At 48.9% G+C, this 22,733-nt stretch overlaps 1 protein-coding gene across 3 annotated transcripts in view; it reads left to right on the forward strand.

The window, feature by feature from the left end:
- LOC119372459 (inactive histone-lysine N-methyltransferase 2E) overlaps positions 1–22,733 on the forward strand; it is a 533,413-nt gene that overhangs the window by 365,352 nt on the left and 145,328 nt on the right. For all 3 annotated transcript variants that reach the window (XM_049419603.1, XM_049419602.1, XM_049419604.1), the window contains one exon: positions 9,684–9,889. In XM_049419603.1, coding sequence (XP_049275560.1) covers positions 9,684–9,889 — 206 coding nt within the window. The remainder of the gene's footprint in view (positions 1–9,683; positions 9,890–22,733) is intronic.

The raw sequence follows: 22,733 nt of genomic DNA on the forward strand, positions 1-22,733 counted from the left end.
TCCTTGTCGCAGATTTGCTTGTGCATCTGTCTACGCATCTTTTTTTAGCGTCTGGTGCCTTCTTTGCGTGTTCTTTGAATAAAATTTTCCCATTGAAGTCTATCGCTGTGTCCTGCCCCACACTCTTTTCGTTAGTAACATCAGTAACACAACAACCCTCAAAATTGGTGGGGCAGCGCACATTCCTGCACTAAGGTTCCTGCGCATGATTGCTAGTGTCTTCTGCAGCAGTGCAGGCAGCACCTGCTCATACCTGCACGGTAGTGTACGTTCATATCAAATGTTGTGGGGTGAAAATCTGTAGGAATGGGTATCAAGTGCCAAAGAATCTTAACTGCCAGAGAACTTGTGGAGGCCTTCTACATCATCAAAGATAAGCAATCATGTGTAAGCAAAGCCTCAGTCTCGTGTTAGATGAAGAAGAAGCCCGGCTATTAAACACAATGTTTATGTGATTTTCAGGCCTTTCCCTCAATATTTTGTTCCTTCGTACAGCAGTTTTTGTTGTTGTCTTCTTTTGTTGTGTCACAAAGCTCACTGCCAGCTCCCCTGCGCATGTCCGACTTTTTGCGTGTATGTATATATTCTTTGTGTCTTGCAATAAATCACCAGTTGAGAGTCAACTCCTGTATTGTGCTTCGGCCATTATGTCCTGTCTGTTGGAGGGCTGTAAACTTAAAAAAGAAGAAAGGGAGAGAGGGATATGCTCTCAGGATCACAAGGAGCTGTAGTTCTGTGGGAAAGTTGTCTTGTGCTTATCTCATGGCAACACTGCGATAAAGAGAGAGGCTTTTCTGTCAACAAGGAGTGTCTTGTTGAGAATTTACGGGAACAATTGCTTATAGAATGGATTAATGAAAAATCACACTGGTTAGATGCTTCCTTGGTGGCAGGGGGTGCAAAAAAATTGGAAATTACCAACAGGGTCAGTTTGTAGTGGCTACAGCATCTAAAGGGCAACTGCAGAGGAAGAGAGACAGGAAACATCGCAATTGGAGAAAAAGAAGGGAACAGCAACGCTGAGACACAAGAAACAAAGAAAGTGAAGGGTGCTCATTGAAGCTAGACCTAAAGGTTTTATCTTTCAGGAACACTCGAAACTCAATGCAAGTGCATTTTGAGAGTAACGGCAATCGCAATAAATATCTTGTGCGTTTTGTCATCTTTCTTCGTCTGATTCATGGCCCATTCCTACAAAATGACATCTGTTGCATCGGTCAGGGAAGTCTACCTAGCATGCTCAGTAGTTAACACCTCAGGGAATTTGATCTACGCAATGTGCTAGACACAAGGAGGTTAAAAAAAAAAACTTCTGGAGTGGAGGCCGCGCGCCACCGCTGAAGCCGACGACCGCCATATTGCTCCAGGCAGAAAACGTGTGGGGCGTTGTTTGAGCCCGCGCAGAAGTTTCACAGATGGCGAATTTCTCCTCTCCTTTGGTGACAAGCGAGTGTTGTGGATGTCTCATTTGTTGGACTGCAATCCACTCGATCAATCATTTTTACAATTTGTCGAATATTGCCAAGCTCTACATAAAAATTACAGCATATCCACATGGTGAATGATGATGAGTGGGGCGAAGCGAACTCGCGCTGCAGCACGGCGATGGCATTGGCGCGAGCGTGGTCCTTCTTGATGGAAGATATTGCGACTAGATTGTTTGAGAACCACAATCTGTTGCACACACTGCAACTATGGCTGAAACTGTTATCAAGGAAGTCCCGCTGGAAGTGCGCGTCGGCGCCTTCGGTCGGAGCCCGCCTGATGTGTTTTGCAGCCACTTCACGTGCTCGCACAGCCTCGGGCTCTGCCTGCCGGTACGCACGCTTTCTCGCCGCTTCACGGTCCTTCACATTTTGAAGATCCGATTCGCGCTGCAGGCGTGCAGCTTCGGCCTCGCGGGCTCGAACGGCGGGGTCTTTGCGCTGCAGTCGTGCAGCTTGTCGAGCAGCTTCGGCGTCGACGTGCAGCTTCGGCCTCGCGGGCTCTCACCTCAGGATTCTGTGTGCAAGCGCGCTGCCGCCGCCTTCCGTGCCCTCCGTTCCGCAGCCTTGTCTTCGACCTGGCAACTCCGAGCTAAAGAGAAAGCGTGCCAAGAGGGAGCCTCATGGCGCATTACTTCTGAAATGTTGTCTTCGGGTGTCATTGAAAACACGAGACATAGTAAAGAAGAAAGAACGCCACACAGGCGAACACGCACGAGAGTGTCACTCGTCAACGTCGTCTTCTTTTTCTACTGCATACCAGAATGCGCGCTTCTCATGAGCTAGAGGTGGCTACTACAACGCTACAAACAGAGGATGGACAGACCCACGGCATAAGGAGCTTCGCCCCTAAAAAAAGCCAGGCCTGCGCGCAGGGCGCAGCACAGGCACAGCGTAAGCTGGAAGAGCAGCCTTTCTAGAGCCCGTTCTAAACTCTCTTTGGGAAGCTAATACAAGTACACTCTCAAGGCACCCACTAAGCCGCAAATCTTAATTTTTGTGGAGTAGGGAAGCATTCACTCTGCCATTATTCATCTTTCTGTGGATAAGCGACGTACCGCTACACATCTGTAAGGCATTATGCACACTTTGTTGATGCTGCCTGTGGGTGATGACGATGAAGAATTATGGCTGAGCCTTTTGTAATAAATTTGAAGCAATTAACGACCCAGTCACTCGTTGCGCAATTAACATTGTGTGACGGCTGGTCGTTATTTTACTCTTCTGACACGCTACATTACACATTTAACGCGATTCCTTGCCCGACATGACGCCTGTAAGGATATTTTTGCATAGGAGTTCCAGTCGCTAGCGTGGCTCTGTGGTAAAATACTCGGCTGCCACGAAGAGGAGCCGGGTTCAAATCCCATCTGAGCTTTTTTATTTATTTCATTTTTTCTTATTTCGCGCGATAGTGGTTCCGGACACCGGCGGCACCGGTGGACAACTACCCCACTGCCAGGGGCGTAGCCAGAAATTTTTTCGAGAGGGGGTTCAACCATACTTTATGTATGTTCGTGCGTGCATTTGTATGTGCGCGTGTATATATACACAAGCAAGACTGAAAAATTTCGGAAGGGAGCTTGAACCCCCCCCCCCCTGGCTACGCCCTTGCCCACTGCCGTTGTGATCTGATAACATGTCAAAATGTACTTTTGGGCTAGTTGGTTCATAATCGCAGTAGAACAGCGCCGGCGAAAACAACAGACCAGACAAGGAGAAGGACACGTAACACAAGGCGCACTAACAACTGAAAGTTTATTCGGTATCTGCAGAGAATAAATACTGCCTTCACATGAATAAACAGAAGAAAGAAGGTTACAAAAGCTATGACACTGTATCACGTGGTCACTCCTACTGTGCGTGCAAAACGGTTCCTGAAAGAAGTCTGACATCCTTCTCTGAAAGCAAACCAGAAGGCATGCTGACACAAGATTCCCCGAGCTTTTTAATCTCTAGGGCTTCAACAACCTCCCTTGTTAACCGGTCAGCTGACTTGTACATGATGCCAGTGCTTTCAAATCGAGGTGCGCAACCGCAGTCTCTGCAATGGATACCTAGATGCCCCGATACCACTTTCGTTGTGTTGTACTTGTGCTTTTTTAGTCTATCATTTAGGCATCTTCCTGTTTGGCCTATGTATGACGCACCGCAAGACAAAGGGATTGTGTAAACCACATTATCGGTGCACTGTACAAACCTGTCGCGATGCTTCTTAGTGCACACAGGTGTCTTCCTTTCTGCGTTAACCGCCCGACACATTTTTGCCAGCTTGTCGGGTGCGGTAAACACCACCTTTACTCCCGCCCTTTCCGCCACTTTCTTCAAGTTGTGCGAAACGGAATGTACGTAAGGAATAGCGGAGACATTCTTTGTACCGCACAATTGTGCTGCTGCACGGTTGGCGTTAGCGCCTTGGTTCTTCACTTTTAGCATCTTTTCTGCAACGCTAGACAGAATTGCTCGCGGGTACCCCGCGTCTGTTAGACGACGAACCTGGTCGTCGAAACTACTTCGCAGCCGGTGAATGCATGATTTCTTTAGGGCATTGTCAAAGGATGAATAACCGATGCTACGCTTGACTAGCTTAGAATGCGAAGAATGAAACAACAAAACAGGTTTTTTATCTCTTGGCTGGAAAGCCCAGCAGACGTGACGATGTGAAAAATGAAGCCCTAAATCGAGGAAACGTAAGAAACTATCAACCGGAAGCTCGTGAGTCAAAACTAAAGGTGCCAAGCACTGACGAAAAAGTGCAAGTATATCAGAAGATTGCTTTTGCAAGTCTTCCTCGTCACAATCTAGAACAATTAAAAAGTCGTCCACGAATCTAAAAACACGTAACACATGAGTGGGTGTCAGGTGCTGCTGCAACAGTCTGTCTAATTTCGCTAAAAAGATGTCACTTAGTATCGGAGCTATGCATGAACCTATGCACACACCATCTTTTTGTAAACAGATGTCCCCTTTCCATTCTACATAAGTAGAACCAAGGTAGGTTCTTAGCAGCTCCAGGAACGAGCCTACTGCTATACCGGAAGCATTTTGGAATTCCGGTATAGCAGTAGGCTCGTTCCTGGAGCTGCTAAGAACCTACCTTGGTTCTACTTATGTAGAATGGAAAGGGGACATCTGTTTACAAAAAGATGGTGTGTGCATAGGTTCATGCATAGCTCCGATACTAAGTGACATCTTTTTAGCGAAATTAGACAGACTGTTGCAGCAGCACCTGACACCCACTCATGTGTTACGTGTTTTTAGATTCGTGGACGACTTTTTAATTGTTCTAGATTGTGACGAGGAAGACTTGCAAAAGCAATCTTCTGATATACTTGCACTTTTTCGTCAGTGCTTGGCACCTTTAGTTTTGACTCACGAGCTTCCGGTTGATAGTTTCTTACGTTTCCTCGATTTAGGGCTTCATTTTTCACATCGTCACGTCTGCTGGGCTTTCCAGCCAAGAGATAAAAAACCTGTTTTGTTGTTTCATTCTTCGCATTCTAAGCTAGTCAAGCGTAGCATCGGTTATTCATCCTTTGACAATGCCCTAAAGAAATCATGCATTCACCGGCTGCGAAGTAGTTTCGACGACCAGGTTCATTGTCTAACAGACGCGGGGTACCCGCGAGCAATTCTGTCTAGTGTTGCAGAAAAGATGCTAAAAGTGAAGAACCAAGGCGCTAACGCCAACCGTGCAGCAGCACAATTGTGCGGTACAAAGAATGTCTCCGCTATTCCTTACGTACATTCCGTTTCGCACAACTTGAAGAAAGTGGCGGAAAGGGCGGGAGTAAAGGTGGTGTTTACCGCACCCGACAAGCTGGCAAAAATGTGTCGGGCGGTTAACGCAGAAAGGAAGACACCTGTGTGCACTAAGAAGCATCGCGACAGGTTTGTACAGTGCACCGATAATGTGGTTTACACAATCCCTTTGTCTTGCGGTGCGTCATACATAGGCCAAACAGGAAGATGCCTAAATGATAGATTAAAAGAGCACAAGTACAACACAACGAAAGTGGTATCGGGGCATCTAGGTATCCATTGCAGAGACTGCGGTTGCGCACCTCGATTTGAAAGCACTGGCGTCATGTACAAGTCAGCTGACCGGTTAACAAGGGAGGTTGTTGAAGCCCTAGAGATTAAAAAGCTCGGGGAATCTTGTGTCAGCATGCCTTCTGTTTTGCTTTCAGAGAAGGATGTCAGATTTCTTTCAGGAACCGTTTTGCACGCACAGTAGGAGTGACCACGTGATACAGTGTCATAGCTTTTGTAACCTTCTTTCTTCTGTTTATTCATGTGAAGGCAGTATTTATTCTCTGCAGATACCGAATAAACTTTCAGTTGTTAGTGCGCCTTGTGTTACGTGTCCTTCTCCTCGTCTGGTCTGTTGTTTTCGCCGGCGCTGTTCTACTACGATCTGATAACAGCTTTCGCTGTAAAATCAGGCTTCACAACATTTGAAAAGAAATCAAACGAAAAAATTCGGCAGATCCCACGCGTTGTGGGAATGTTTCATGCGAAGCAGTCAGCGAGTACTTCTATGCTGTATTTTATGGCGTTTGAGCCAAACGTTCCGAGGTGGATCAACGTGTTTTTGTAAGTGTAGTAGCTGTGTGCACATCGTGGGCTTACCAGGCACGTCGACAACAAACTAAGTGCACTTTATGGTGCAACCGTGTGGATGATGTGGGGATTCGAGGCGCGCCCGAAGCCACTGCACGGCCATTTCGCCGTTCCGCGAATCTTTTCCCTCTCCCGTTCTCCCGCGACGGCAAGTGGCGTCATCTTACGCTACGCGCCGGCTCCCGTGGTGGCGCTGCCCGCGGTCTTGGAGCCGCGAGACTCGGCGACTGACGCGCGTGCACGCCGGGACGAACTCTCTCTTTCCTCGAGCACCGCTGGGTAAGCACGCGTTTCCTTCTGGTCCGACGTCCCCTTTGGGAATCGCCGGGCTGTAGCCTGCCTGGGTGCCTCGGCACCCTTCCAGGCGTGTTTACCTCAGTGTTAGCTCCGGTTAGTATGTTGGGCCAAAGAGCGGTGCCTAGTGCTCGCGCGCGGTCGTACCACGCCGAGCCACACTTGCCGGAGGCCCACGCGTACCGAGATTGCCCTAGCTCTCGCGACCAGGTCCAGTGGTCACCGCGAGAGTGTGCAGCATAGCCGCGAAGGACCTTTTCCCGAGCGGCATGTCAAAGCTCGTCATTGCCAGCTGTGACGTGCTCGTGGCACCCTTGGTGTATCGTCCGCGTGGGAAGCCCTCTGCTTCCCCGTGCCCCGGGAACGGACGTTGTACCGTGTGTGTTGGGGTGCTGCAGAAGGCAAATAAAATGTTTATGTTTGTGTTATCTTGAACACTGTGTTTATGCTGCGCGGCGCTCAACGCCTTTGCTAGCTGAGCGCGCGCGGAGCGGTGCGCTAAACGTAAGCAAGCGACGGTAGACGCGGCCCTATGGCTCGCTAAGCCTGAACCCGCGGTAGTCTTCGACTCCGGTGAGCATCGAGGCTACCACAATATCATACCTAACTTTCGTTAATGTATCCCTCTGGGGTCGAGCAATGCTTCAATATAGCTTGCAGAATCATAGGAATATAAATGTTATGGTTATTACAGTGCTATAAAAGCGGAGCCAACACTGGAACCACAAACGTTAATCAGATATGACGCCTGTATCGTAGGAGTGCATACGTACTGTGCATTGCTTTCTTGCAAAATTAGATAGCCAGCACCACAACCACAATTGACGTTGCACCGACATTACGCCTGCATAGGCTGTTTTTCCAAAGCAGTTTATAGACCTGGCGCGCTTCCGTGGTAGAATACTTGATTGCCACGCAGAATGCTTGGATTCGATTCCTACTGTGATCCTAATATCTATTCTTTCCATTCGTCGGGTTAATGCTGCCGAAGTCGGTTTTTCTTAATGCTCTCGCATTTATATTACCAATGTCTGTTCTCGCCATTCCTGGGTAGATATAAACTGCCAATCACTTGTGGCGCATAACCGTACACCGCGGCCCGTGATAAACGGCTATGTGCCACACGTGTCTGGAGGAAAATGTTTGACGACGTACGCGACAGGATTTTCCCGTTATTCATGTCATGACCCGACAGTCATATTCGTCCAATCCTCTTACCCTCCCATGCCTATTTTGATGTACACCAAGTTAAGAAGGCGATCATGAGAGCACTCAGGAGTCGGCGGCTAGGTAGATAGATTCGTAGATAGAAACGCTGAATGTGTCAAAGGTTCGCTAAGAAATGCTTCCCCTTTAAACTTCCCAGAGCGCAGTAAGAACGCGGCTGAGAAGGACTGTTATTTTTAAAAATTTATGAACGAGTGTAAACAAGAGCTAGCCAATCTGCTTTCGTATCTCGTATTTTGCTGCGTTTACTTTTTAAGGGCGCGTGTTTCATATAGTTAGTTTCGTGATTGTCTGCCTTATGCGTAAACAAGAGCTGCAGCAAACTGGTGAACTAGTCTGCCTTTGTATCTTTTCTTTTGCTGTGTTTAGTTTTAAGGGCGCGTGTTTCATACGGTTAGTTTTGTGACTGTCTGCATTAAATGCATTTTGAAGTTATTTTGGATTCGTTGCTTTATCGATTCACGTATTAACCACATTGTATATGCTTCCTTTTTTCTTTTGAAATTGTATAAAAGCCATGGCTGAATGAAATTTTATGTACCACTTATTACCTCAACCATGTGCTTCATTTCGGGAATGCTGGAAGCGAATTCTACGTGTTATCAGGCACGCTTCATCCCATGTATTATGGCGTAAACAACTGCCTTCTTCAATCTTGCAGGACATAAAAAAATTCGGCCAAATAAGTGACACTAACTGTCCCTTTCTCATGCTGAAACACCCCTGCGGAAGCTCACAATTACGCTGCCCGAGCTCAAGCTGTGCTCCCTCTTGCCTGGAGCAAGATGGCTGCCAACCGGTTTCCCAGGCTCCACCCGCTCGCGTGGGCGCGTATAGGGGACCTCCACTCCAGAAGTTTTTTTTAAACCTCCTTGGCTAGACACCCTGTTGGAGGGAGGACACCTGCCACTTGTCTCTGCTTGCGCATACGATTACTCTTGTGCAACATCACGTAAGTGCTTTTCTAGGGGTGTGTGAATATTCGAAATTTCGAATATTTTTCTAATAGTGTTTGCTATTCGATTCGATTCGCACTGGAATTTTACTATTCCAACTTCCCAAACAGGAAACGTCCGATTGAAAGTGACCCCTTCAGATTTTCAATGTGCTTCACCTCATTACATTCTCGTATTGCGGCAAAGCTGCCTTTCAAGTTCCGTTACGGTCGAACTTTGCCAAGACACAGTCAACATCCGATTAGTAGTAGTCCCTAGATTTTCAATATGCTTCACCTCATCACATCCCGGTATTGCGGCAAAGCTGCCTTTCAAGCTCCGTTGCGGTCGAACTTTGCCAAGACAGTCAACGTCAGATTGGAAGTGGTCCCTAGATTTTCAATATGCTTCACCTCATCCCACCTCGGTATTGCGGCAAAGCTGCCTTTCACGCTCTGCTACGGTCGCAAATGTATAACTCAAGAAAACGCTGGTTCCAACATGGAGATGAAAGATGGGGCAGGGTTGGGGGCTCAATTAATGCTGTTTTGGACCTGAAATTTGGCCAGGAAGTCCGAAAAATCGAAAGCCGAAGCTTTTTAGCATCCAAAATTTCAGATGTTCTTATATATTGACGTCTGCAGGGCAGATTTGGAACTCCGGACTTGAAGGGAGCACACCCTTTTCCGCCACATCAGTTGGGCTTCCACAGAAGTTGAAAGAGGAGGAGAGGCTGAGGAAATTGCATCTTTGCCCATCACGTGTGAAGTGTTGTTGGCAACACATTGGTTGCACCAAATCATGTACATAAATAGAATTCGGCCTCTACATTGCCTCATTCTTGATAAGACAACTATGAAACACCACCCTGCCAGTGCTTCATCAACCTAGCAAAAAGAAACACTTTCATGTTGCTATCTCATAAGAATATGCTTAGAAATCCTAACCTTTTTTTTTCTGCAATTGCGCTTTGAAGTATTCGAAAAATATTCGATTCGATTCGCACTCGCACATTCAATATTCGAATTCGCTTCGCACCCAAAATTTTGCTATTCGCACAGCTCTAGTTTTTTCCGCAGCGGACCGCAATAGGACCTGATGCAATGTGTTGTTTCTGCAGCTGACCTGGTGACGCCCTTGAAGAAGCGGCGGCTGATGCGCAACTCTCTTGATTCGGTGGGTGGGCTGTCACCAGCCACGGGGGAGGCGGCAGCCACCCTGCTGTCCTTCCAGACTCCTCTGCTGCTGCACCACCACTACCCGGAGGAGGAAGAGCAGCAGCAGCAGCAGCCGGAGGAGGTCCCAGAGGCCCAGCCAGCGCTTCAGGTACTCAGTCAAGCCACCACATTCAAAATGCAGTGATTCCACTCCTGCGCCAACTGCGCCAAAGTGCGCCAAATTGTATTTACTGCGCCATCCTGATAATATCGACGAAATTTGCGCCAAACTGCGCCAAAGTCTCGGGTTTGGGGGCGCCTATCACCGGCAATCGCACCGCCGGCGCGTCAGAACATGTGCAGCTCGATCTTGGGGCTGCCAATAAAGTCGCAATCATGGACCAAGAATTATTCCGCTGAATAAATAGCGCTCGCGCGTGCGTTCCGAGTTAGCCACGATGCCATGCACGGTGCCGACGCAGCTTCTGTTCTGCAGGTCGGCTCGACAGCAAAACGCGCTCTCCCCAGAGGCTCGTGACGTCTAGGCCTATCGGTAGCGAGAAAGTGCGACGGCGATTCATCGGCGAGCGTCGTCTGTTCCAGAAACGGTGCTGATAGCTCGTTTCAAGCGTCGCATGGCACGTCGCTAAAATGTCTGTCACTTCTGTTTCCGGACATCGCGGAATGAAATCTCGGATCGCTTGCAGTAGATATATGGGACAATATCGAATTTTCCTTGCTTCGTGTTTATGGAAGAGCACGCGAACGGTGGAAACGCGTTGACACTTTTCCTCAGATATACTTTATCCATGGATCTTCATCCAGAACAGCTTTTTCTTAATTCCTTCCGCCAGCACGTCTGAGTTTGTAATCACTCTGCAGTAAATACCCCCTAAAAGGCCCTTCCCTTTCGAGCTCACGTGCTAGGGTTCCAATTCGAATTTTTTGCTTGCTTTTTTTAAAAATGTCATCTCATTAGTAAAATCATGTCTCCTGGTCGGAGCAGCCGCGTATGCGCAGCTGTCAGTAGCGGGCCCGTCGCTGACGGCCCACAGTGAAGCGGCTACGCCATGTTACACGTCCGCCGCTCGCTTTCGGGGGTCAATAGCTAACGGTTAAAAAAATTCAGTTTCGCTTAAGAGCGAAGCAATGAATGCGATACCAAAAAATTGTATTGTGAAACGAAGTAAGACTAGCCGCTAACTCTTTTGTATCCGATCTCGCGTAACTCAACAAAACGCTGGTTTAAGCGAATATGGCCTCTCCAGGAACCGAAGCGTTTTCTTGCTCTCAGTTCTCTAAACGCGAAGTAAGCGTTGAGAGCACAGCAAGTTTACGAGCCGTCTCCTGATGCCTCGAGATAGCGCGCGCAAGCGACTGTGCCCTTAGAACGATGCGCCCCCCCCCCCTCTGCTCCCCTGGCGTCCCTTCATGCTCCTTACGAAAGACGGGCGGGGCGTTTCTGATGAGCAATTGACGGCAGGCCCGCACGCGGGAAGATGTTATCTCATGCGCTGTCCGTGCGGCGGAGACAGACGGCTGGCTAGTTTAATCTCCGCTTCAGCCGCGTTCGTCACAGCACTCGCGAGCTTTTACCCGCGGCTAGAATGCGCGTGGTGATGTTATTAATTTGCACTTTATACGGAAAATTACGGCAACGGCGACGGCAAAAATCTGCCGAGAGTGTCCACATAATTGCTATCGCAAGGGTCAATGTACGGGGCAGATTTTGCGCGCCCCCCCCCCCTCTTAGGTGATTAGGGGAGGGGGCGCCCCCCCTGCCCCCCCCTGTGCGCACGCCTATGCTCCTGAGATGATTTTTTCCTTGAGATTTGCAATGAATCGAAATATTTCTAGCCTTCATAAGAGCCCCATAATAATACTCAGGTGCTTGAATGTTAATGCAATATGCTTCTGTATTGCACTCCAGGATGTAAAATTCGCTGCTCCAAAGTGCTCCCAGATGCAAAATTATCTGCTCCAAAGTGCTCCAAGATGAAAATTTTGCTGCTCCAAAGTGCTCCAAAACGGAAATTTTGCTGCTCCAAAAATTGCTCCAAATCAGAAGTCCTCGGTAGCATCACTGAAACTGGTCCTTGAACAAATTAATTTGCTCTTGTGCTACCAACTGCTCGCCGCCTCCGCAGTGCGGTGAACATTTTTTCAAGGTCGTGCGACCCCCTAGCAATGGCCACCGAAAGGGCACAGATGAAAACGCATTGGCTTCGCTATTGTCTGCTCCCGCCATGTATTTCAAAAGCTGCCATCCCAGACGCCAGCATCAAGAAGCATTGTCTTGCTGTTCTAGGTCAATAATTAGTTCGAAAGCGTCTCGCCACTGCATGCAAATGTTCAATCATCTCACTTAGAGGCTGCATGCATCAAGCAAGTCGGCAGTTTTTTTACATCCTTTGTTACTGAATGTGCATCACCGGGGCAGGCGTTTTTCTGTGTAAGACATGTTTTGGGCTTACCACAGCACCATTCGTGCTCTAGTATACCTGAAATTTCCCACATTTTTGTCATGACGTTTCAGTGTAGCACTTGTTACTTGCCTCGTTAGTCAGTCGGTGGCTCGCAAACACCAGTTCTTGGATACCAATCTCAAAGGCTATACCCATAATGTATGGAATTGCACAGCGCGGAATACAGGACGAAACACTTGAAGAAGCACACACGGACAAGACCAACTAGCCTTACTTTCTGTTTTATTGTCAAAGGCTATACTTTGCCTCAAGGCATTGCACAGTTAGCCACTATGATTCAAATGTAGCAATTGATATAGTCAATTGCTTTATATGTAAATAAAAGGCCTGCTCAATTACCTTCATCTGTAGTCGTCCCACTGACTTTGAGGGTTATGCTGATACAGTTGAACACGGATATATCGAACCTACGTATATCGAATTTTCAGCTATATCGAACTCGTAAATTATCGCCTTGAAAATCCTGTGTAAAAGTTATGGGGGCGCTCGGCGGCTGTGAGCGCGTAGAAGACAACGACGATCGCATGTGCGCTCGTGTCACGCGGCAGCCGCTGGCAGCGGGCAGTTGCAGCCGAGGCTTGGACCAGTAAAGATGTGTCTCTTTGGGTCTCGGCCTCATCTCTAAAGGGTTCAGGGCTGGCCGCGAAACCCTACATCTGGCGCCCAACGGGAAGGACCCCGCCCCGCCATGTTCTGCCCGATCATCGCCCACCGGATCCCAGCAGCTCCTGACTTCGGCCCCCTGCACGGCGATATCGCCTTCGCGGAGTTATGACCGCTAAAACGGGCGTTCCTGGACATCGCCCCCTACGGGGTCTACGACCTGGTCCTCCTACATCAGCCGGTCAAGACCCTCGTGTGCCTCGGCCTTTCCGGGAAAATGACCCCCGACGAGCAGCGGCGTGCCATCATCGCCCTGGAGCACCTCGGCGCTTACTTCGGTGTCCCGCTACCCGTGCAGGTCAAGGAGGCTCTGGCACGCTCGTGTGGCGAGGCGGCACTTAAGGCCGACAACGCGTGCGCTGAGGAGGTCGGCGTCGAAGCGCGTGCGAGCTTGTGCGGCGGGCCGGCACCGCCGGAAGACAAGCGCCACGCCGGCAACGCATCATCCGCCAACGACGGTGCAGAGCCCCGGTACATTGATGCGAACACGGCGTTGGATGACACGCTTTCTGGGGACACGGCCGGTGACTGCGATGACCTTGAAGCAGAGGTCGGAAAGTCCCAGGATGACGATGATGTGGCGGCCGTAAAGAAAAGAAAGAAGACGAGGTATAAGAGGAGGAAACAGAAGATACCGGAACACAGGGACACGAGACTAACGCCAGATGTATCGGAGTCCTCCACCAAGGTGATCCGGCCTCGTGACCTTGAGAGGGACAATGCTGCCCTGGAACCTGAAGTGGATCTTCTCAAGCGGGATACATTGCAGCAGGCTACCCGAATCAGCCAGCTGGAGCGTGAGTTTGGATGCTTGACTGATGAACATGATGGTCTCAAGCACACGCACAAAGTCTACAAATCCAAGGCAACCACCATGATTGACGAGAAGAATCACCACATTTCTGACCTGGAGGACAAGGTCCGTACTCTGGAGAAACAGTTCGCGAAGAATCTGGACGAGCCAGAGCAACATTTCTTCGAGGTAAAGACATCCTGGTGGGACAAAATCAACACCTTTGAAGCTCAGGTCTTCAACCTGAACCGAAAGGTGGCCGCGGACTCGCTGGAGTGCAGTCGCATGGGGAGGCTACTTGCAGATGCTCAGCAGCGCCTCAAGGATCAGCAGCAGCAGTGTGCCAAGTTCGAGGAGCAGTTGCTGGAGAGGTACACTGAACTGGAAAACGTGCGGTGCAGCCACGAAGAAGAGCTCCAGCGACAGCGTGAACCCCAGGACTATCAGCTGGACGAGCTGCGGATGCAGGTGGCTGATCTCCGTGCGCAGCTCTCCCAGGCCCAGCAGGACTGCAACCGAGAATTCAGTCGAGCGCAGGCACTAACTGCGGAACTCAGCAAGAAGGAAACCGAGTGCAAGGAGAACCAGGAGCGGATCCAAGGGCTCGAGGCCGGCCAGAATACTTTGTTGGCAAAAGTCTCCAAACTGGACAAGCAGCTCCGTGCTGTGTCGCACACCTTCAAGAAGAACGAGACTGAACAAAAGACCACGAAGGAAGAGCTTGCGAAGCTCAGACAGGTGTTGGTCATGGCCGAGATGAAGAACGGGCGACTGAAGGTGGGGCTTGAGGCAAGGCAGCAGCAAGCAGACAAACAATCCAAACTGGAAGAAGAGGGGACGCAGCTGCAGGAATTCGTGGAGAGGGTGGCAGCAAAGGTGGAGCAGTTGGAGGAAGCTGCGGCCAACGCGAGCAACTGCATCAGTTTGTCTGACCTGGCGTGCAAGGTGGCTGTCCTCCAGGACCAAAGCTGCGTCGAGAGAGAGTACGAAAAGCGATCAGGTACCAACATCAGTGACAGAGGAGTGAGCGCCGGAGGCACAGGCAATCAAGCCTTCTATGTGGGTGTCGCGACCCCATGGCTGCCAAGGTCACTGGCGTTCAACGACTACTACCTGGAGGAGTGGCCGCCACCCACACGTGAATGGTCTGGAGGGCTACAACGGCAACGACGTACGACAGCGACAACGGCTTATGACTCGCTGGGACCGGTGCTGCACCAGGAGCATCGGCGTTCCGTCATGCTCTCAACCGTGGATGACTGCCAGTTGGGCGTGTTGGTATAGGTTCATCCGTGGTCATGCTGACGACCACGCTGACGACCGTGGTCGTCAACCTGAGAGAGACCGGTGCGCCTCCGTCTTCGGGCGACAGCAGAGTTGCCTCTGCTGCGTGCGTCAGCAGTTCCCGTGACCAGCAGCCCATGAGGTCCCACAGAGAGTTGTGGGCGGACAGCGCTGGCATGTGGTCGTGTGTGCCACGTGCAGTCCGCTGTGGCTAAGGATAGCCAGGACAAGACACTTGTGCGCGCTACCCTTGTGAAGTTGCCCGCGCTATTCTCGCTCACTTTTTCCGAAGGGAGGGGGCAGTATGGGGGCGCTCGGCGGCTGTGAGCGCATAGCAGACAACGACAATCGCATGTGCGCTCGTGTCACGCGGCAGCCGCTGGCAGCGGGCAGTTGCGGCCAAGGCTTGGACCAGTAAAGATGTATCTCTTTGGGTCTCGGCCTCATCTCTAAAGGGTTCAGGGCTGTCTGCAGCCGCGAAACCCTACAAAGTATAGAAATTCGCACGTTTATACCGAATGGTATTTTTTAAGGGTGTGCGAATACCGAATAGTAAGTCTCGTATTGAATACTGAATCGAACTAAGAAAAAAAGGCCGAATATAATCGAATACCGAATAAGTTTATTTAAAAGAAGCACGCATGTTTACAAATTCTTATGCAAAAAAAGCAGCTGTTGTATGGGATCTGAGGCGTTCATCGCTTACACCAGTCACGGCGTTCTGTCCCGTTGGAAGAGTCGAGGCGTTGCGGGGGGCACAGGCGTTGAAGTCGACGACCGCGTCAACGCCCCAGGCTTTAACTGTGGCAGAATGCGGGCTGGCGGTGCGGTTGAGGGTGGGCAGCACAAGGTTCAGTGACCTGGGCGTCGCAGGTCCTTGAGATGGCCAGCGTCTCCCGGGAAGAGAGACTGGCTCGGTCGAAGCCTACGGAGCGGTGCCGTAGGTCGGTGCGCTCGGGCCAACAGCCGATGGCGCGTCCTGGGCGTTGCTGGTAGTCCCAAGTCCAGGTCCGTGGACGTGTCCTCGAACAGGCGGTGGCTACAGTACGATGCCGTAGCCCGAGGAAGAGCCGGAGCGCCCGGAACACAGGCCGGCGACGCTCGTCCCAAGCTCACACGCTGCCGTTCGAACACTCAGGCTACGCTTGACGTCTTCCTCTTCTTCTATCACATTTTCTTTGTCACCTCTTATATGTGACACCGAAGTATTTTGCAAATTCTTCTGCTGTGTTCCACGGAAGGATCCACGCTTTCGTGCATACCATGACAAAGTTCTTGCTCTGCAGATGCATAGTGCTATCATTGTAGCCAGGGAACTTGGATTAGTGATGTAGAAGTGATTATCACGCAGGAAAGGGGCCGATGTAATCGAAATGTATTGCAAAAGCACGGCTAATTGGGCTAGTTGGTGTTGGGCTAGTTGGTGTTGTTTGCTATGTGGATGATTTTTTATTGTTCGTCAGTCCGAATTCCCTTGATAATAGTGTGAAAGAAGTTTTGAACGTGTTTAACCAATTTGGATGCGGCCTTAAATTCACAGTTGAATTTCCGAAAGATGACAAAATCCAGTTTTTAGATTTAAGAATGCATCGTGAAGCGAACCACGTATGCTGGGCATACGTGCCATGCTAAAAAAAAGCCGTTACTAAACTTCAATTCAGCACACTCAAAAATCGTCAAGATGGGAAATGCTATATCTTCTTTGGTTTCAGCAATCAAGAAATCGTGCCCCGATAAAACAGAAAGTTTCTCAAATCAACTTGAAAGATTGAGCAGAGCCGGCTTCCCTCAGCCCGTCCTACACAAGGTTGCACAGAAGCTACTAAAAGCAATAAAACCCGAAGAACAAGAATATGATAAAATTAAGGAACCGGTAAAAAAGCCCTCCGTCATCCCCTACATACACTGGCTGTCCCATGGCTTAAAGAACGTGGCCAATAGGAATGACGTCGGGGTAGTATTTTCGGCACCTAACAAGTTAAACAACTTGTGTGGTCGAATAGATAGGAAACTAGCGCAAAATAAAACAGGCCAAAAACGACGAGGATGTGGAGTGAATAATCGGCAGTCATATGTAAAATGTGAAACAGGTGTTGTATATTTGGTACCATTGTCCTGTGGTCGCATTTACGTAGAACAAACGGGAAGATGTGTTAGTACCAGGCTGCAAGAACACAGAAGATTGTTGGATTAAGAAGACAGTTCACACAAGCCCAAACATTGCAGCTCGTCGGTTGCACCCCAATTTTTTGTGATGCCACTATTTTATCTAAGCACCCAGATCAGACCACCAGAGAGCTGACTGAGGCATTTCACATTAGGAGATGAGTGCACCCTCCGTAACATTAACTGACAATGAATTTTCGTATCTCATCAGCACACTGAGGGTCTGATATGAAGCAGATGTGTCTAGCCACACGTGTATATTATTGTTTTTTTCTTTATCTCCCTCTCTTTTTTTTTGCTGTTTTAATAGCCAAGTCATGTGACAGGAGTGATGTACAGTAAAAGCTCGTTAATTCGACTCTCGATAATTCGGACACGTCATCTGGTCCCTGTAAATATACGCATCACTCTATGAGACTGGGCGCTCGTTATTTCGGACAGATTTGAACGCAAATCGGATAATTCGGCGACTTTCGGGCGCTGGCGAGGCTCGAAAACGAAAAAAGAACAATTCGGAACAAAAGTGAAGCTCAAACGCAGCATCGCCATGGACATCAATTATCGACTTGGCTTGGATTGAGACTGGTTGAACGCCTTTTTTCCGCGTGTGGGTTTTGTTGCTTTGTTCCCGTTGGTGTGCTGCATCGTTGATCGCCGATTTATCGAGGAACGTTTCAGTACGGCTCCTTTAGCTTGATCGTTGCTGGTGCTTTTGTGCTGACTTCTCGTGTGACCGCACTCCATGCCGATGGCAACGCCGACGAAGCAGCCCAAGTACGAGGCCAAGGGCTTCACCACCAAAGTAGAAATTTTGCGTGCTCTGAATAATGGGCTCTCCCGACAAGAAGTGATGAAGAGTGATGAAAGGGGATCCTTGTATCGGCGGCAAAAGAAGCAAGGAACGAGTAACCGTACTTTTAGCCGCCAACGTGACGGGAACAGAGCGCTTGCTGCTTCTCGTTATCGGAAAGGTTCAAAAGCCACGCTGCTTTAAGAACATCAACAATCTTCCTGTGGATTACCGTGCCAACCGAAAAGCGTGGATGACGGGTGAAACTTTTGCGGACACTGCAGACATCATGCGAGCTGCTGAGCACCTTGAAGGGCTCAGAAAAATTGTGTCCGCGCGAATATCTTCTCGAAAACAGACAAGCATCCGCGATTACTTTGTAAAGATATGTTGAAAAAACTCGTGCATTTATTGTGTTTATTTCGACCATTCGATTATTCGGACATTCGGTTAATTCGGACATTTTTTCCGGTCCCTAGAAATCCGAATTAACGAGCTTTTACTGTGTGCGCTTTACTTTCCAATAAACTATATAGTTGCGAGTAGGCGCTTGTGTTGTTCGCGTGGTTTCCTTCTTGTGTCCCCGTCTGTGTGTGCGCCCGATCCAGTCAAAATAGGCATTAGTTGTCATTCTTGAATGCACCGGTTGTAGGTGATCGTCCACTACTGGCAAGGTCTTGGGACCTGTATATTTTTGTATCTAATTTTTCATATATCGAACTAATTCGCGATCCCCTTCGAGTTTGATATATCCGTGTGCGACTGTAGACCTTTTTCAGTAAAATGGAAAGTTGGGCTAGTTGGAATGCATTCATGATTGATGCAGTGCTAAAGACGAAGACTTAAAGGCCAACTCCGGCGATATTTTGGCCATGTCAAAGTAATGGTGCTTTTATGTTCCTGAGACGCTCCTGTTATGGGCCCGATAGCAGAAATACTCGGCAAATTGGAGAATAATTTTAAATAAGCAAAAAAGCGCAACACCGAAACCGAAACCCAACCGAGTGTACTGTCTACGTATGACGTAGACGTTGTTACGAACGAACCGGAAGTCGTGCAAGGCATGCCGGTCACGCCGGCGCGGTGTATGAAAACTGTGACAACCGGGACGACCAGCGAAGCGCCGGCCAAACCAACGCTGTCTGTCGCCTTGTGCACAGCAGATGCTCGCTGTAGCGGCCGAAGCGCCGAAGTTAGCGGTGCCCTCGGCTGCGTCACTTCCGCCGCCTTCCCAATACTGACGTCACAGACGCAATGTTGCCAATAATTGTGGGAAGCCAGGAGGGCGTTTGCAGACAATCTTTAAAATTCATTTGCAAACAATCTGCGCATGTCTCAAGCCTGTAATTTGGCATAAATGACGGAAACGTGCAAAGGAACGTACCCAGCGAATTTCATTGAGATCTATCGACCTCGAAAAATCGCCGGAGTTGGCCTTTAAGACTAAAGGAACACAGAGTGCACAGGACGGGTGCTGTCCTGTGCACTCTGTGTTTCTTTAATCTTAGTCTTTGGCTTTAGCGCTGCATCAATCATGAAGACCTTTTTCAAGCACACGAGCGCCACCAACGGGCGTGCAAGCGCTCATGGGAAAAGTGTGTATGCCGCAGCAGTGACTGCACCAAGTGCGGGCCTCACGGTTTAGCTTTGCACTTACGCCAGGCCAGCACTTGTCAGATCAAGGGAATGCGACAAGGTGTAACATATTACTGCATAAATCAGTCGTGAACTTCTTCTGTGTTTAACTACAACGGCCTCTCTACAGTGAAATCTTGGTATATCGAACTTCAGGGGGCTGTGGCAATTTGTTCGTTATTCTGAAAGGTCGTTATATTGAAAGCCCGAAAATTAACCATAAATACTTATTTTCCAATTACCAAAACGACCTACCTTTATCGTAGTGAGTCCCTGAACTCTATCGCAAAAAATGCACAAGTGAACACCAGAGAATGCAGGTTTATTTAAAGTAGTCTGTGATTTTTTTTATGCATGCAGCACAAACTTTGCAGCACGAAAGCCTCCAATTTGTCCACATTCCTGTGGTGCGATTCCGTCGCTGTGGCGCTTTTTGCAAGAAAAATGCTTGCTTTCCTCACAAGATCCATCTGCATGCGTCACAACCTCGTCGTTATCTTCAGGTTGTGACGAGGTGGCACCTTCATTGACAACGACACCGTCCACATTGTCGTCACTGCCTTCATCGTCTTGGAACGGTTGAAAGGGTGTCTTCTGTCGTCAGCTGTGCTGATGTCCTCGCTGCTTCATCAGATGACACATAGTCGTCAAATGAGACAGAATCCATGGCCAAAAGATTGGTCACCTCGGTCCACAGCTCCCCAGGATTGTCCTCCTCATCGTTTCGTGGCTGCTCGGCGTCTTCTGGCTGCTCGCCCATTTGCAGAAGCCCTGCTTTCCTCCAACAGTTCTGTATAGTTGTCGAAGTGATGCTCCACCATGCACCAGTAAGCCATTCCGCCGCCTGTCTTCTTACGTTGATAACGGTCGATTGCTTCATTCGGAAGTTTATCAGCACACGCTGAACAAGGTGCTTGCAGAAGTGTGCTTTCACACTTCTGATGATTCCCTGATTGAGGGGTTGAAGCACAGATGTGCAATTGGGCGGCAGGTACTCAAGGTGCACATTCGTTAGCCGTACGTTGACAGTGTGCGCCGAGCAGTTATCAACAATCATTAAAATGTTGTGGCCCTCCCTTCTCATCATCTTGTCCAGGGACAGAAGCCACTCCATGAATAGCTCCCGAGTCATCCAGGCTCGTTTGTTGGCCCTGTAGTCGCACGGAAGGGACACCACATAATTCATGCAGCGTGGCTGTGCAAACCTCCCAATGATGAGAGGCTTAAGCTTCTCTGTGCCGGTTGCGTTACAACAATAGAGCGCAGGAACACGGACATAAGTGCATTGTTTTGTCTGCACGGTATGCATCCATCATTTTCCTAAACTTCTCTTCCCGCCACGTGGATGCTGCTACCTCATTTGCCGCCTTCTCCTCACCGGACACCGTCTGCCAGGTGATAGCATTCCATTGATGAAAACGGTGGAGCCAGCCAGAACATGCTTCAAAGTCTGCGATATCCAGAATTGCAGCAAACTGTTGCGCCTTCTCCTGGATCATGGGGCCTGACACGGGCACGTTCTGCGCTCTTACGTCTTTGAACCACGTTAGCACCGCCGAGTCTATCTGCTGGTAGTCACCAAGCCGCAGGCACTTTCTCGTGGGGGCAAGTTGCGATTGCACTTGGTACTTCATTATTTTCTCCTTGTCCTTCATGATAGTGGCAATTGTGGAACACGCCACTCCACACTCTTTGGCCACAACAGCCTGCCTTTTGCCTTCTTCTAATTGCCAAAGAATATCACCTTTTTCGCTTAGCGAAAACTGTTTACGCTTCTTCGTCGCAGGGAGAGATGAACTCATTGTAGTAGCACCACAGCACGAATGCGGACACGATATTATAAACCATGCTGAAAAAGGATGGACACAGCACATGCAGAAGTGAGCTAGTACGAAAGAAAAAAACCCGATGCATTGCCGGCGTCACGGCTGTCTAGCCTTTCCCACAGAAAAGGAAAAGCTATAAGAAAGTTCCTCGCGTTTCGTTTTCTGCTCCCACACTATCTCAGGTTTTCTGCACCCGTGTTTCCTGTGTCCTCCTGCTCTGCCTCACTGACCTTGCCCTTGCACAACGTGCCTTTGCCGCTGTGCGCGTGAAACCTGATCAACAAAAAGAAAAAAAAAGGAAGGCGTTCTTTCATTTTCTTTTCCCCCGCGCCGTATCGCGTTTTTCGAGGAGCAAGGCGTCTGCTCGCTGTGTCGTCTGCTTTCCTACCGCTCTGGTGGCCGCGACTGATTCACTCAAGGCTAAGACTTCTTGCACTTCACATGTTGCTGTTACGTCTTTGGTGTGGACGCATTAAAGTTATGTGTACCCACAAGTTCGAAGTACTGAGGCGTTGTTGATGTAACATGGAACCAAATATAGTGCTCGAAAATATATTATTCTGAAAAGTTTGGTATTCTGAAGTTCCTAGTAGTGAAATTATTTTACATTGAAACTATTAGCAGTCAGCACGGGATTTCTTGAAAGTTCGTTAGTCTGAAAAGTTTGTTAATGTGGTGTTCGTTCTACTGAGATTTCACTGTATATCATTTCCATCTGTCTAGTGTTCCCGCGTGCCGCTGTCGGACCACCTGAGCGGTTCCGCAACATCGTAATTATTATTATTATTTCTGGTCAGGGCCTGGCCTACGGCATCAATTAAACAAAAAGATACAACTCGGTTTCCTAGATGAATTCCGTGAGCGGTCATTACAATTCGTGAATCGTGGATCCATTCGAAATCTAGTTCGAACGCATTTGAACGCCCACCAACACTGTTGACGAGCACAAGGTCAGGCTCTAATATTTAAAGATTGCACAAGACAGTATGCATTTAGCAAATAAGATACATTGATTAGACAGCGTGCGCGTCGCTCGTATCACAGGTAACAAAAGATACGCTTTTATCACCATTCATTGACACTTACGGCAAATGTTACGTTTTACAAATGCCGGTTCTGTTTTTGCGCGTTGCCTCACATGTGACCACACTGTGGATATGTATAGTCCTGCTTGGGACCAATACAAAATTACCTTTTTAAGGCCATAGCGACAAAGTGCAGTCGGCAAGCGCAAGAGTGTTCATAAATGCTCAACTGAAAAACTGTTTCTGTCAATACGATGCGTCTCGCTGATATCAGTACAATACAAGTAATCGTTGGATAAACATGAATTCGGTTAGATGGCCGACATCTACATCCTTAAACTACAT

This window comes from Rhipicephalus sanguineus, chromosome 10 (assembly GCF_013339695.2).
Source record: "Rhipicephalus sanguineus isolate Rsan-2018 chromosome 10, BIME_Rsan_1.4, whole genome shotgun sequence".
Classification (NCBI taxonomy): domain Eukaryota; kingdom Metazoa; phylum Arthropoda; class Arachnida; order Ixodida; family Ixodidae; genus Rhipicephalus; species Rhipicephalus sanguineus.